The sequence below is a fragment of the Phyllosticta citribraziliensis genome (assembly GCF_038025025.1).
Source record: "Phyllosticta citribraziliensis strain CPC 17464 chromosome Unknown J3D65scaffold_13, whole genome shotgun sequence".
Classification (NCBI taxonomy): domain Eukaryota; kingdom Fungi; phylum Ascomycota; class Dothideomycetes; order Botryosphaeriales; family Phyllostictaceae; genus Phyllosticta; species Phyllosticta citribraziliensis.
Window position 1 is genome coordinate 454298 of NW_027117350.1, and position 14347 is coordinate 468644.

Genomic DNA, 14347 nt, shown 5'->3' on the forward strand with positions numbered 1-14347 from the left:
GGGGGCAAATGGAGGAAGAGAGGAAGAAACCGTCTATCGGGAGCACCCAGAAACACCCCATTTGCAGCACGCACCCCTCGACACTCACAGTATCCCCTCAATTGCAGGAGAGATGTGGAGTTGCAAGCATCATGACCGTAGCTACCTACCCTCCCTCACACCCACGCATCCACCCACCTGCCCAACCACTCACGGTACCTGGCCTTGGTACCTATCTACCTACCTTACATCCCTCACAACGGCATCAGCGGCTCAAACCTCCTACGGGGCTTACTACCACCACCACCACCAACCAAACACATCAGCCGCTGCTGCTTCGATTGGATACCCCCACCCCCAAACAACCACCACACCAACCAAATCCTGAAGTTCTTTTTTGCTCTATCTCTTCTCTCTCTCTCTTTCTTTTTTTCTGCGTTTTGATGGTGCTTAGAGGGGAGAGGAGAGGTGGATGTGGGATGGTGAGTGGAGATGCAGGGTAGAGGACGTAGGGAAAAATTCAACGATACTTTTTTACCTTTTCACCGGTCGCTGCCGGATTTTGGGTTGTGCGTGGTTTGTGGTGCTGGTTGTGGTTGTTGTGGTCGTGACGCGTTTGGTTGTTCGGTTGATTGGTTGCTTCGTTTGAATAAATTGGCAAGGGATGACGGGTAAGAGCGGTGGAGGAGGGGGGAACAGTGACGTCTGTTGATGTCCTCGTTGCTGTAAGCAGTGCAGACTGAAGAGGTGCGCTCGAAACGCTTTGCGGCAGTGATGGTAGGAGATTTGGTCCAATGTGCCGTGTAGATCAAATGCCGCCCATACAAAAGTTCGCTCGAGCATCGCCGGCAAGGAAAAGCGAGGGTCATGTAGATGATGTGATTTTTCGAAGTTACAGAATGGATGAGTTGGTATAACTGGTGCCGCCCCGGTCGTTGGCACTTTTTGGCCCAAATAAACCCCACAGCTCCTACTCCAAATTCGAACTGAGATGCAAAAAGAAGCTGGGAAGGTAACAAGAAACCGCGAAATCGAGCCCTGCCAACCGCTCAACGCACATACAAGGCCAGACGCGCTGCTCTCTTTCCTGCAAACCCTTCCCAAGCCACCCGCAGCCAACCATCCCCCTCCGCACCCACTCTAGTAGCCTCCGCACCTAGACAACCCTCGGCCGTTTGCGGGCAAGTACCGCTATGCGGCAGACGGCCTCGCTTCTGGCGCGGCGCGGCAGCCTAGACGACATGGGCTCCGGCGCCTTGGTCCACAGGCCCCAAATCAACTTGTCGACCGGCTTGATGCGCAGTTTGATGTGCGCTTTGGGGACTTTGGCGGCGTTGCGCGCGTTGGTGCAGGTGCGGCGGCGGAAGGTGAGCAGTTGGACTTCTTTGGCCCGGGCCGAGGCGAGGAGAGGGGCGTCGGAGAGGACGGCGGCGATGTGGTTGGGGATGAGTGAGAGGAGTTCGGCTTTGTCGGATGCCGAAGAGAGGCTTTTCCCATGCTGTCGAGCGAACTCAAGCTTTGGGATGCGACTATCCCACGAATAAATTCTGTAATTACAGCAAACCTCTGTCTTAATTGAGAAAACCTTCGAGAATCTGTTCCCAAGCTTTGCAGTGAGATTGGAGGCGCCTGACAGAATGGCTCCAGTGGCAGCGAAAATCGACATTGCGAATTCCTCCATTTGATACGTTATGGCCATTCTATTGATGGTGATGTGCGTCAAGCGGTTTAGGGGGGACAGAAGGTCCAGCTTGCGCACGTCTGTCAATAGACGCGTCTGGGTGTAGTCCCGGGACTCCGTGTTCGTGAGGCACACACGTCTAATGCGCGAAATAGCAGCGTCGTACTCGGCAAAAAAGGTGTCGTCATGGGAGCCTCCCAAAAACAAAGGGTTCAGGAAGTGGTAAAGAGCGTGCCACGAGCCATCGAACTCCCATATGGTCTGCGCGTAAAGCGCTTCTTTCACTTCCGAGTACCACGTCTTGCTCAGCCGGGCAAGAGTCATGATGAATGAAAGCGAGCCGTCCCGAAGGCCCAAATTGAATCCGTGATTCTCTATTCCAGTTTGACATTTCTTGGTAACAGACATCATGGACGGCACTGCGTTCTTGATGAATTCAAGCCAAATCGCTGTGGGAATGGACCGGCTCTTTTTGGAATCTGCAGGGCGACTGTTTCCCATATTGAAAGTCAACTTGGGGTGTGGTACGAATATTTTGCGTAGAGGGAGTTGCGGTATATCGTCCTCGAAACGAACGCGATACTCTGTGTCGGAGGTCCAGTTTGTTTTCTTTTTGGAACGGCGAGGCGCCATGGCTTAAGAAGCCGCCGGCGCTGGCGCAGAATTTACACGTTCGGCGGGGATGAAGTGCTGGAGGGGCATTGAGAAAAACGCAGACTGGAGACTGGCAGCAGTAAAAGGACACTGGTGGTGAATCAACACACGCCGTCGCGGCCATGGTCCTGCAGAGAGAAGATGTTGTTGGAAGGGGACTGGTACGCCAATGGCTCTATGAGTGAATGATGTCTACGAAATTCCGAAATAGAAAGAATCTGCCAGCGATGAGCAGCGACGGTAAGCAGAATATTCCAAACTCCGCTCATCTTCCCCTTTCGTGTTTCTTGGAGAGGAAATGAGAGGGTCAGAAGCAATCGGCAGAGACTGGTTCGAAAAAAATCACCTCACCAATACAGGGAGAAGCGAGCCAGCGTGGTCGCAGGCAGTCATCAGGCTAGATTCGTGTCTGCCACCAAGGAGATTTGTCCCAAACCGAAGGTCGTCAGCACAGAGGATTGCGGGGTTGGCGTGGGACTCTGAATTGAGCCAAGGGTGTCTCCAAGTCCTTGGCTCAATTTTGAAGCGGTTGGTTGCTGGCACTGCTTTCGACAGTAGCGGTAGCTTATGTCTGGCCCCGACATGCAGAAGGCCACTCTGCTTCTTCACCCATTGCTTTTTGTTAGAACTCGCCGAGGCGTTTTTCTCCCGCAAAAATGAGAGTTGATGGCAGCGAATCTTGTCAGGAGATGAGCTTGGATTCGTGGAGCCTCTCGTGTATGTAGGCCATGGAAAGTGGCGAGAGCAAGCAGATGAAAAGCTGACGGTGCTCGTGTTGTGTTAAGGTTAGGAGGGGATTGCTCGGGACGCCCCGGCGGCGTCTCGGCTGCGGAGCGGCTAATCTTACCTTAATTTCAACCACGTTACAGCAAGCCAGGCCTGAAAACCGCAATCACGCCCTCTGCTCTCCAAAACACCATCGTCGGCCTTGGAGAGTCGACATCTTGGCCAGAACTTCTCCGCAAACGGCATTCTAGCTCAACACCAAGACCAGCTTGGAGATAGTCCAGCGACAATGTTTGGTCCTGGCCGCCGCCATCTTCATCAAAGTCTCTTACTCCGGATCCTCTAGTGCAGTTTCCGCTTCAGGTTGCACAATCGCTTGCGAACCACGGACCAATGTGGCGTCTTGGGGTCGGAGAAATCCAGCTGAGCTGAAGGCGCGCTGTTGGGGCCCCGGCCAGATGCCACAACAAGCGACCAAGACCGATTTACGGGGTCGCTTCGAGGTCCCCATGCACGTGGCAGACCACGCCGAGCTCTTTTAATCCATTTAAGGTAATGGGCGCAGCTCGCCATTGGTCCGTCGTCTTTCTTCTGGACTGGCTGATCTACTAGCCCGCAATACTAGGGTCAGGGGAGAGTCCCTCTCTGATCCTTTGCTAACCCCATCAGGATGCTTGGACATACTCATGAGTGTAAACAACCGGGCTCGAAGACGCCATATGCACGCCACGACAGTGCCGTATACCTTCTGGTGAAAACGCCAAGTCTTGCCTGCCTCGAAATAGACCTGTGGAACGACAATGCACCGATGGGGGTCATGCCACTCAGGGCTACAATAACGATGCTTTTCCCCCACAATGGCCTTATACACCGCAGAGCCACCGACCACATCACTCACTACCGCACAGTCTTTTTCGGGGTTGCGCTCCAGGAACACAAGGGTTTTGAGCCCTTTCCTTCACTCTCTAATTTGTTCTCACCACTCGCTTGTGTGTAATTTGTCAGTACGATATGCGTGTGCTCCACTTCTCTGGCATCCTTGCCACACTTGCCAGCACCGCGCTGCAAGTCGAAGCTGCTTGCAACTCTCCTCTCCTTATTGACGACTTCTCCAACTGGTCTTCTAACAACAACGCCCTCAAGTCATGGACTAGCGGTACGCCTGATTGAAAAATAGTGCCGGTGTTCACTACTGACAGCAATAGATGATGGAACTATGAGCAAGATTTCTGCGGCCAGCAAGACGCTCATATTCCAGCCCAAGTCTAACTCTTACTTTTACGAGAGCTTTGCTTGCCAGGCCGCAGCTCAGAACGGATATGATTCGCTTTCCTTCTCCGTCAAGGGGCCTGCTGGTGGATCTTTGACCCTGGAACTCCAATACAAGGCCTCTTGCACTGCTACTGGCCAATACCAGAGTGTCTTCTATCCGGTTACGGGGCTCACCGGCCAAACCCAGACGATTACCGTTCCATGGAGCAATTTTGGCGGGGCCAATCCGAGCGCAATCTTCGCCTTCTCGTGGAGTGCCTTTTCAAGCACAACGTTCAGCTGGGAACTCAGCCAAATCCAATTTGGATGCAGCGGTAAAGCACCCGTTTCATCTAGTGTCAACCCCGTCTCCTCGAGCGCAAAGCCTTCTTCGAGCATCGTCTTGTCGAGTGGCAAGCCCTCTTCCAGCATCGTCTCGTCGAGTGGCAAGCCCTCTTCCAGCGTTGTCTTGTCGAGTGTCAAGCCCTCTTCCAGCGTTGTCTCGTCGAGTGTCAAGCTCTCTTCTAGCATTGTCTCGTCGAGCGGCAAGCTTTCTTCTAGCGTCGCCTCGACGAGCTCCAGACTTATTTCTCTCATCGTCTCGTCGAGTGGCAAGGCCACTTCGTCGAGCGCTAAGCCTACCTCGTCTAACGTCGTCGCAGCGTCTTCCAGCACCCCGGCTTCGTCCAGTGTTGCCGGATCCTCCAAGCCCACTGGCTCCGTCATTGCCGCATCGTCTGCTACTCCTTCGTCTACCCTGGTCACTTCGGTCGGTTCATCACCCAGCTCCGCTCCTGGTCAGTGTACGAACACCTTGATCGATGACTGGACCTCGCAGTCGCGTCTCACCTTCTTGTTTTACAACGCCATGCTCAACCCCAGCTCGGATGACGGTACCATGAAGTCTGTCGTTGTGAACCCGGGCAACCGTGTGACATTGACTCCCAAGAACACCGCCTCTTACATGTACAGCCAGCTCGGTTGCATGAACGCCAAGAACCATGGAGGTATCTCTCTGCGCATCAAGGCTACCGCTGGATCCTCTTTCGCGATTGAGCTCGATTCCGGTTGTGGCACCAATCCGAAGGCAATCACCCTCACGACGACTCAATTGGGCTGGTCTTTTGATGGCACTGAGAAGCTTTACACCATTCCCTTCAGCAAATTCTCCGGCTTGGACACGTCGGCTCTGCAGACTGTCCTCTTCTCCAATCTCAAGTCTGCCGTCACTTTCGGCCCAATGCAGCTCTACTGTGGAGACTCAGGGGCCGAGTACATTCCGCCGACGAACCCGTCTAACCCTGCCGTCACGGCCACCGTTCCCGCTCCCACCGGCACTGCTGCTGCCCTGGTTATTGACAACTTCTCCAAGAAGGATACCAACGCCCTCAACTTCTTCCACGGCGCCGACGATGGAATGACCCTGAAGTGGGAGACGAACAAGTTGACCATCACCAGCCCGGACTCTGATTATGCCTTTTATACTCAAGTCTCGGCCACCTGCCGCGACATGACTAATTACGATGGCGACTACCTCCACATTGCCTACTCTGGATCCAACGCTTTCAGCATTGCCCTCCAGCAGCACAACCCCAGTTGCAACGAGCAGGTCGCCCCTTACCCCGAGACCTGGGATTCGCTCGAAGCTGCCCGCTACGCCACTGCCAGTGACATCTACATTCCCATGTCGCACTTCAACATCCAGAGGGGCCGCGTGATTGGTGTTGCCTTCAAGGGCTTTTACACCACCAACCCTACCACCTTTACCAAGGTTGAAATCGTGCCCTCTGTCCCTGCTGGCTTTACGATCCCGAACAAGCTGCCATCTGGACAGTTGATGTTCGCGTGCAAGCGCGCCAACAGCTTTGCCTTTGCAATTGACGACGGCGACCCAACCATGGCCCAGGAGGTCCTCAAAATCATCAAGGAGGAGAACATCAAAGTGACCTTCTTCACTGTCGGTGCGCCGCTGCTGGACCCCAGCACCAACCTATCCAATGTCTACAACGAGATGATGTCGGCCGGCCACCAGATCGCCCTGCACAGCTACACGCATCCCAAGATGGAGGGACTGCCTTCGTACGACGCCATCGACTGGGAGTACAACCAAGACATTGCTGCGGTCAAGAAGGCCATGGGTGGCCTGCACACGCCATACTTCCGCCCGCCCTTCGGCAACGAGGGAGCTCGCATGCGCCAGCGCCTCGCCAACTCTGTCTCGGACATCACCGACAGCCCGTACATTGTCAACTGGAGCGTCGACGTTGAGGACTGGCTGTGGGCAACGAGCAGCACGCCCGAGAAGCAACTCGAGGCCTTCAACCGCGATGTCAACAAGGGCGGAAACCTGGTCGTCTTGCATTACCTGTACCCCTCAACTGTTGGCTACCTGCGGCAGTTCATCCAGATTGCCAAGGCAACGGGCAAGAATCTGATGCGTGTTGACCAGTGTATGGAGGACCCGAACGCACCGGCTTTGTAGAGGGGTTGAGTAGAGTAGGGATGGGATGAAGAGCGATGTGGGGTGGGTGGTTACGAGTTACGCTTTTCTTAACGCTACGTCTGCGCGAATTGGCGATCTCGCGTGTTCAAATGTTGGGTCGTTGGAAGACTTACTGTTGGATTCGGCTTGCAAAATGTTGTAATTTTAGACTCTGGCTGTCGAACACCTTTTTGTTTCATACACTCGCTGCACAGACCTGCGTATATTGTCTACGCAAATAATCGTATTTTTCAAGCCTACCTGACAAGAAGTCTGGTGGAATCGTCCAAACTGCTCTCGACTGCTCGGGATCGCATGAACTTGTCTTGACATGGAGGTACAAGGCGAAGGGATGGATCCCTTGGAATCAGGGTTCCAGAGCCTTGGGCGCTCTGCTCCTTGTATTTGATTTGTGAAGTAGTCCAGGATTTACCAACAGTGGTTCTTGGCATGAAGAAGAATGTCGTCTCCAATGTTTGGGCGGCATGAGCTGCATGTGGATGTCTTGGGGGAAACTGACTGGAAGAGAGAGATGGTTGGATGAATGGCACAATATGCGGTGCCGTGGGTGGTGGTTGGGTCAGGGCGTCAAGTGGTCCGTGCTTGCCCGAACCTGAACTTTGGGATCATCACCACCACGGCGCGACCGCGTCGCGTCCAATCCTACCCACGACTCCACTCCCACCACAACACGCCGTACGTATCCCGATGCCGACGGCACCCTCAACGCTGACCCTCTTTGTCTCTCTTCTCGCAGCACTCCTGACCTACTGTATGCTGTCCGTGGTGCGCGCTTGCAGAGCTTCCTTGCGCCCCCGCCGCCTTCCACGCGCCAGTCCTGCCGTCTCGCCCTCGCCTCGCTACTCTTCTCGTTACCCTGTCACGGCCTCTGCCTATCACGCCGCTTCCTCCCCATCACCACTGAGACGCTCCCAAGTTATGTTCAAAAAGGCCATTGACAGCCACGACAAGACGTCGAAGGCTCCCACCACCTCGCAGCAGTTCTTCCCAAGCAAAACCAACGCGTCTCAGCAAGCCCGCGCGCTCTCTTCTGCTTCTGGAAATGTCTCCAAGCCGACTATCGACGCATTGAAGAACCCCAATACCGGAGTCAAGAGGACCTCTACTGGGTTGGCAAAATCATTGAGCGAACCCCCCAACGCCTTCGCGGATGGCTCTAGGAGGAGCCCATACATCATCGACAGTGCGTCCAAGGAGAACAACTCTTCCGTGCTGGGCGTCGAGTTGTACGATGACGATTTCGACGATGACCTTGACTTGGATGTGGAGGATCCTGCTGGAAAGGCATCCGTCCAATACCCATCGCTCTCTGCGCCCCCAGAGGGCCCGAAATCGAGACCTGCTACTTCGTTCACTGCTGTCAAATCTTCCGCCACTACCAAATCTTCCGCCACTGTCAAATCTTCCGCCACTGTCAAGTCGTCCGCCAAGCTTGCTCGTGTCCCAAGCTTTAGGGAAGCCTCGTACATTCACTCTCCATCAAAGACACAAAGCGTCCCGCCACGCGAGGCCACGCCGCCCCAAAGCCAAGATCAAATTCCATGGTCATCCTCGCCGGTGGAGCATGTCCAAGCTGTACCTCAGGCAGATGCCATCCGCAAGTTTCTTCATTCCGGTTCTGGCGCGGATGATGAAGGCGATCAGCCAAGGAAACGTCGTCACTTGCCGTGGATGGAGAGCCAAGCGGCCAACCAGAAGAGCCAGGAATCCACTCCCCCTTCCAAGGACAAGCAGTATCTCTGGAATACTTCTGCCAGTGCCATGAAGGAAATGCAAAACAAGCACAAAAAGTTGAGCAAAACCAACAGTGCAGATAGTGGACTCATCGCCGACGTTGCCAAAAAGCAAAAGGGCAAATTGTCCAAGGTGTTCTTGAGTGAAGAGCAGCACCATGTTCTGGACCTGGTGGTCGACAAGAAAAAGAGCGTCTTCTTCACCGGTTCTGCGGGTACGGGAAAGTCCGTCCTTCTGCGCGAAATCATCGCTGCCCTGAAGAAAAAGTACGTGCGGGAAGGCGAGCAAGTCGCTGTGACTGCATCTACTGGCCTCGCAGCTTGCAACATTGGTGGCATTACTCTTCACAGTTTTGCCGGCATTGGACTTGGGAAGGAGCCGGCAGAAGAACTCGTCAAGAAGATCAAGAAGAACGTGAAACACAAGCAGAGGTGGTTGAAATGCAAGGTTCTCGTCATCGACGAAGTCTCCATGATTGACGGCGAACTCTTCGACAAGCTTGAGCGCATCGCACGCATGGTACGCAACAGCGGTCGCCCATTCGGAGGCATGCAAGTGGTCATTACAGGCGACTTTTTCCAGTTGCCCCCAGTGCCCGAGAAAGGCGGGGTAGCCAAATTCGCTTTCGAAGCAAACACCTGGACCACGGTCATTGACCACACCATCGGTCTTACTCACGTGTTCCGTCAAAAAGACCCTGTCTTTGCGGGAATGCTCAACGAGATGCGTGAGGGCCGTTTGACCCCTTCCTCGGTCAATGCCTTCCGCTCGCTGAACCGGCCCCTTGTCCTTGGCCAGGGACTGCAGGCAACCGAGCTGTTTCCTCTCCGCCACGAGGTCGACAATGCGAACAGGAACAGGATGACAAGACTCCATGGCGAGGTGCAAACATACGAGGCCAAGGACGGCGGCAGTGTTACCAATGCCGAACAACGCAGCAAACTACTGTCCAACTGCATGGCACCCCAACAGGTCCATCTGAAGAAGGGGTCTCAAGTCATGCTCATCAAAAACATCGACGACACACTTGTAAATGGTAGCTTGGGAACTGTAATTGGCTTCATGAACGATGCCATGTTCGACAGCTACATGGAGAACGAGGGGGACTTTGTCGCCGGAGCTTCCGTCAACGAAAACGATCCTGAGGCCAACATGAAGCGAGAGCAAATACGCCGCAGCAAAATCAGTGCGCTTCTGAACGTCGGCAACCAGCAGCTTCTGCCTCTCGTCCGTTTTGCACTGCCAGACGGCACCACTCGCGACCTGCTCTGCCAACGCGAATCTTGGAAGATTGAGCTTCCCAACGGCGAGGTACAGGCCTCACGCTCGCAAGTCCCTCTCATCCTTGCATGGGCACTGTCCATCCACAAGGCGCAAGGACAGACCCTCGAGCATGTCAAAGTCGACCTTGGACGCGTTTTCGAGAAGGGCCAGGCTTATGTCGCCCTGTCGCGTGCCACCAGCATGCAAGGCCTCCAGGTTCTCAACTTTGACCCTCGCAAGGTCGTTGCTCACGACAAAGTCCGAGAGTTCTACGCCAATCTCAGCCGTGCCCACGTCAAGGAGGACGGTGGCCTTGTCATGAAGAAGGGATATCAGGGCAAGAAGAGCGCCGGCGTGTCGGCCGAAGAGTACGAAAAATCCCTGGAGGAGTCGTGGGCGAACCAGGGCGCTGGTGTCGCTTACGGTTGAGCCTGGCGATAGGGTGCTGTAATACGAATTTTGAGGCGGCTACCCAAAAGACTCGGGATTCTGTTGATGAACTGGAGTGTACAAGGCTTATGATAAGGCATGACAAATAAGCCGTCGGCGCTGAGAAGGGTGGGATGTTTTCTGCTTTGTTTGGGTAAAGGGGTGTTTCGTCCACGGAGAGACAGTTACGGTCCAGTTTTTCGATTGAATGAAGAAGTCATCATCTACCTACTGGCCCATGTACACAGCAATGAGCAGCCCACCCGTGTACGGCGCCGTCGTGCACCTGAAGCCAATCCCGGAATCGTTCAAATACGCCAACAGGTCTCGGTATTCCTCTGCGCTCACCACGACATTGTCGACGACGACCATGGCGCCCGTCTTCAAACGCGGCTGCACCAGCTTCAGAGCTGGCAGCGCGAGCGGCGACCAAACTACACGTACGCAAGTCAGTCGTCTTGCCTCCACTCTCCACCTCGATATCTCGCGGTGACTTACTATCCAACAGCACAAAGTCGACCTGTTCGGGCAAATCGCTCTTGAGCGTCTCGCGCAAATCGCCCTCGCGCAGCTCAATCCACCTCTCAACCTCCTCCCGGCCGGCACTCTTCCAGTTCTCCGTCGCGCGCAGCGCCTTGGTCGGCTCATTCTCCGTCGCAATCACCTTCCCCAGCGCGGCCTCCCCCTGGGCTCCGGCCGCAACCGCCGCCTGCACATTCTGGCCCACGGCCAGCGCCAGCCAGATGGTGCTGACGCCGAACGAGGTGCCGGCCTCGACGACGCGGCGCGCGGCGCTGGCGCGCAGCAGCAGGTACACCAGCGCGCACTTTTCGGGGTCCAGCGCGACGTAGCGCGTCAGGGCGACGCTGACGGGTTGGCCGTCGCCCGAGTTGTAGGGCGGTTCGGCGAGGGCGGCGCTGTGGAGGGTGCGGAGGGTGGAGAGGGTGTGAGATGGGGCGTTGAGCGAGGAGAGGGCCGTTTCGATGGTTGGCTGAGGGGTTGTGGTGGCCATGGTGGTGGTGGTGGTGGTAGTGTTTGCGTGGGCAGCGAGGGCGAGAGTGCGTGAGTGAGTGGTTGAGTACTGAGTGACTGAGGACTGCTGCTGGAGAAGAGTATTCTGTGTTTTCTGCCATGCATTTCGCTCCCTATATGTCCTTTGACAGAACCCCTTGTTGGTGAGTCACATGCGGGAGCAGTGGGGAATCGAAGCGCTGAAACCAAGGCATGTCATAATGCGGCAGCGTTCATGGCCTGATTGATAAGAAAAATGATGATGCGCCCTATGACTCTTGACTGCAAACCAAAAAAGGGCAGTCCACGCGGCCTCAAAAAGGTTTCTCCGCGGGAACGCTATGCTATGCTATGCCGGAAGCCGGCAACTAGTGTATATCAACAAGAATGTGTGTCAAGCGACGACAATGATCGCTCGAATACAAATGAGAGGCGCGATGCGCTCAGAGGCTTTTTGCAGTCAACTCCTGACCCCTTAAGGTGCGAACGATTGAAGAACAATGATTCGGGGAAGTTTCTGCAGTCCATCGCTTCTTCCCAATTAGAAATTTACAAAGAATAAGTGTGATGTGTGTGTCGCCGACTCCTCTCGACGCCGCGCTTAGTTGCCAATGGCCTGGGGGTTCCAGAAGACAGCCTGGGGGTCGACCTGGCTCTTGATGGCCGTGAGACGGCTGTAGACGTCATCGCCGTAGTAGAGGTCGTGGGCCTCGGCGGCCGACAGGCTGGGGTCGACGTAGTTGAGGTACGCGGTGAAGTCGGTGTCGGGCATGGCGCTCTCCATGGCGTTGTTGAGGCCGGCGACCCAGTCCTGCGTGCCGCTGGGCAGCGCCGCGCCCGCTGACGTGAAGGCGTAGTGCTGCGCGACCCACAGCGCGCTGCGGTCCGAGTAGGCCGCGAACGATGAGTCGCGCACGTTGATCTGGCTGTCGGGTCCGCCGTACAGGTTGATGATGCTGTACCACGAGGTGGGCGCGGGCGTGTTAATCATGTACGAGAAGTAGGACGTCAGGGCCTCGGCCGTCAGGGGCGTGGTTTGCGGCACGACGACCGACTTGGCGAAGAAGTTGTCGTGAGAGTCGTAGCCCGTGGTGGGGACCGTGATGGTGCTTGCGCCACCGAGAGCCGTCAGAGAATCGATCCAGCCGAGCGGCTTGACGCTGCTGGAAGACGGCTTGGGCAGGGTGCGGAGGAGCTCGGGAGCAATCTTGGACTCAAAGTCGCTCTGCGTGCCAAAGTACGTGCCGCTGATGCTGAAGCCCTCGCCGTCCATGTACATGCCGAGGCCGAGCTTACGGTCGACAACGGTGCTGTTTTGCGCAAAGTCTTGAATGTGTTGGAAGTAGCTGGCCGTCTTGGAGGCGTCGGCAAACATGTTGGGGAGGCTGTAGCTCCAGTTGATCACAGTAGCCGGAGCGGCTTGAGTCTTGAGGTAGAAGTTTGTAATGACACCAATGGAATCAGCAGCACCACGGAGAGCCTATTCAATTAGCGGAATTCTTAACCTTTGAAAAGGAGGCTTACCCAGTAAATGTCAGGGTAGGCGGTCGAAGTCGTCTTGATGGCAGTGCCGTTGGCTAGCACAACATCCAATCCGACAATCTGGTCCATGGCAAGACCCCATGCACGGGAGCTGTATCCGTAGCCACCGTGCGTAAAGTGACCACCAATTCCGACACCGGGGCAGGTACCATGGGAAAGAGCACGTTTGTTTTGGTTGTAGATACCTTGAGCCAGGTTGCCCAGTCTGACACCACCACCCACAACGGCAACGTCACCATTCAAGGTGATGTTTTGGAAGCTCTGGAGATCAATGATCATGCTACCATCCTTGCCACCGGAGCTGAAGGAAGCGTAAGAGTGGCCACCGCTCTTGGCTTGGACCTTGACTTTGTACTGGCCAGCACAAACCACGGCATCAGAGACATGCTGGACAGTGGTAGGAATGACAATGACGGCGGGAGTGTAAGGAAGGTGGAGGTTGTACGGCTTGGACAGCTGCGCAAAGTTGGACGAAGAAGCAAAGCTGACGGGGACGTTCTTGGCTCCCAAGCAGTCGGCCAAGCCAGTAGGCGTAGAAGTGGCTGGCTTGGATGTAGAAGCGGAGGTTGTGCTAGTGGTGGGAGAAGAGACCGGCTTGGAGGTCGAAACTGATGAACCGCAGGTTCCGAACAAAGACTGACATCCGTTGCTACAGTAGTTTGTTCCTGACCCACACCAGCCGTATTGGGAGCAACAATCACCAAATCCGGAGCCCAAACAAGTGAGTTTGCCTGAGCCTCCACAGCTGCCGTCCTTGGAGACATTTCCGCTGTCTTTGACGACTGGGGAAGAAGAAGCCGCCTTTGACGAAGTCGTTGATGAGGAGGATATTTTGATGGTCGACGAGGAAGACTTTGGCGGGGACGAGGTGGGGGTTGATGTGCAAGTGCCAGCAAGAGAGTTGCATCCGACAGCACAGTGATCAGTAGTCTTTCCACACCATCCGTATTGAGAGCAGCAAGGCCCAAATGAAGACCCAGAGCAGGTGTTGCCGGTGCTACCGCCGCAGGTACCATCGCGAGAAATCTTTAAGCTGCTGCTGCTAGTTGCAGCAGGGGCAGGGATAGCATTGCAAACGGCGGACAAGGCGCAGAGCGCCAGGACCGACCGAAGCATGGTCATGTAGTCGGAGACGGACGAGAGGCGAGTGACTGAGTAGAAGAGAAGCTGAAGTGGTGGGCTCGGCTGGGAATTAGAAGTGGAGAAGCGGGAGAAGTGAAGAATGATGATGGTCAACAGCAGGGGATCACGGGTCTTTGTAGTCAAGAGTAGCAAAGCAGCAAGCGATCGAATTAGATTGACAAAGGGTCAATGTTGGAGCAGAGGCGGCGCAATGTCCAAGCCCAGGCAGCGCGGACTCGCTGAAGGTCCGACAACACGAAGGCATGGCGGGCGTTAGACGAGCGCCAGGCGGCGGAGAGGGCCGCGATCCAGGGAATTTTTGACAACGCTAACGGTGGCGGATGACTTCTACATTGACAGACAGGTTGCGCAAGGCAGCTGGGCGGCCAGCCATAGGTCGGGGGCGGAGCTGGAGGGCGGAAGAGGGCTGGCCGGGGGGTTTTTGCAGCACG

The 14347-nt window shown here is 55.5% G+C and overlaps 6 protein-coding genes across 6 annotated transcripts; 3 read left to right on the forward strand and 3 right to left on the reverse strand.

Moving 5' to 3' along the window:
- Positions 1 to 895: 895 nt before the first annotated feature.
- J3D65DRAFT_133327 (uncharacterized protein) lies at positions 896 to 2453 on the reverse strand. Its single transcript, XM_066793918.1, has one exon. It carries the CDS (start codon positions 2291 to 2293, stop codon positions 1136 to 1138), a length of 1158 nt encoding a protein of 385 aa, XP_066650777.1. The 5' UTR covers positions 2294 to 2453; the 3' UTR covers positions 896 to 1135.
- Positions 2454 to 3915: 1462 nt separating this feature from the next.
- Positions 3916 to 7232, forward strand: J3D65DRAFT_639285 (uncharacterized protein). The gene is made up of 3 exons (XM_066801694.1): positions 3916 to 4196; positions 4246 to 4626; positions 4954 to 7232. The coding sequence occupies exons 1-3, from the start codon at positions 4052 to 4054 to the stop codon at positions 6771 to 6773; spliced, it is 2346 nt and encodes a 781-aa protein (XP_066650778.1). The 5' UTR covers positions 3916 to 4051; the 3' UTR covers positions 6774 to 7232.
- A 206-nt stretch (positions 7233 to 7438) lies between these two features.
- Positions 7439 to 8153, forward strand: J3D65DRAFT_596575 (uncharacterized protein; the record flags this gene model as incomplete). The annotated part of the gene is made up of 2 exons (XM_066797841.1): positions 7439 to 7469; positions 7531 to 8153. A coding segment is annotated over exon 2 (606 nt), but the record flags the coding sequence as incomplete, so codon positions are not given.
- Positions 8154 to 9737: 1584 nt separating this feature from the next.
- Positions 9738 to 10277, forward strand: J3D65DRAFT_639291 (uncharacterized protein). Its single transcript, XM_066801695.1, has one exon. It carries the CDS (start codon positions 9993 to 9995, stop codon positions 10218 to 10220), a length of 228 nt encoding a protein of 75 aa, XP_066650780.1. The 5' UTR covers positions 9738 to 9992; the 3' UTR covers positions 10221 to 10277.
- A 171-nt stretch (positions 10278 to 10448) lies between these two features.
- J3D65DRAFT_606964 (O-methyltransferase) lies at positions 10449 to 11232 on the reverse strand (the record flags this gene model as incomplete). Its single annotated transcript, XM_066798472.1, has 2 exons — positions 10449 to 10654; positions 10719 to 11232. The coding sequence occupies 2 exons, from the start codon at positions 11230 to 11232 to the stop codon at positions 10449 to 10451; spliced, it is 720 nt and encodes a 239-aa protein (XP_066650781.1).
- A 580-nt stretch (positions 11233 to 11812) lies between these two features.
- Positions 11813 to 13980, reverse strand: J3D65DRAFT_133401 (uncharacterized protein). Its single transcript, XM_066793919.1, has 2 exons — positions 12756 to 13980; positions 11813 to 12711 (listed from the first exon to the last, which is right to left on the reverse strand). Exons 1-2 carry the CDS (start codon positions 13893 to 13895, stop codon positions 11833 to 11835), a joined length of 2019 nt encoding a protein of 672 aa, XP_066650782.1. The 5' UTR covers positions 13896 to 13980; the 3' UTR covers positions 11813 to 11832.
- Positions 13981 to 14347: the final 367 nt, after the last annotated feature.

Excerpts from the sequence above, each read along its gene's own strand:
- J3D65DRAFT_639291 (XM_066801695.1), top strand. The coding sequence starts at position 9,993 with ATGCAAGGCCTCCAGGTTCTCAACTTTGACCCTCGCAAGGTCGTTGCT.
- J3D65DRAFT_133327 (XM_066793918.1), bottom strand. The coding sequence starts at position 2,293 with ATGGCGCCTCGCCGTTCCAAAAAGAAAACAAACTGGACCTCCGACACA.
- J3D65DRAFT_133401 (XM_066793919.1), bottom strand. The coding sequence starts at position 13,895 with ATGACCATGCTTCGGTCGGTCCTGGCGCTCTGCGCCTTGTCCGCCGTT. Across the intron at positions 12,712-12,755 it reads CCTACCCTGACATTTACTGG|GCTCTCCGTGGTGCTGCTGA; the intron begins GTAAGCCTCCTT and ends CTAATTGAATAG.
- J3D65DRAFT_639285 (XM_066801694.1), top strand. The coding sequence starts at position 4,052 with ATGCGTGTGCTCCACTTCTCTGGCATCCTTGCCACACTTGCCAGCACC. Across the intron at positions 4,197-4,245 it reads CCTCAAGTCATGGACTAGCG|ATGATGGAACTATGAGCAAG; the intron begins GTACGCCTGATT and ends TGACAGCAATAG. Across the intron at positions 4,627-4,953 it reads AATCCAATTTGGATGCAGCG|CGTCTTCCAGCACCCCGGCT; the intron begins GTAAAGCACCCG and ends ACGTCGTCGCAG.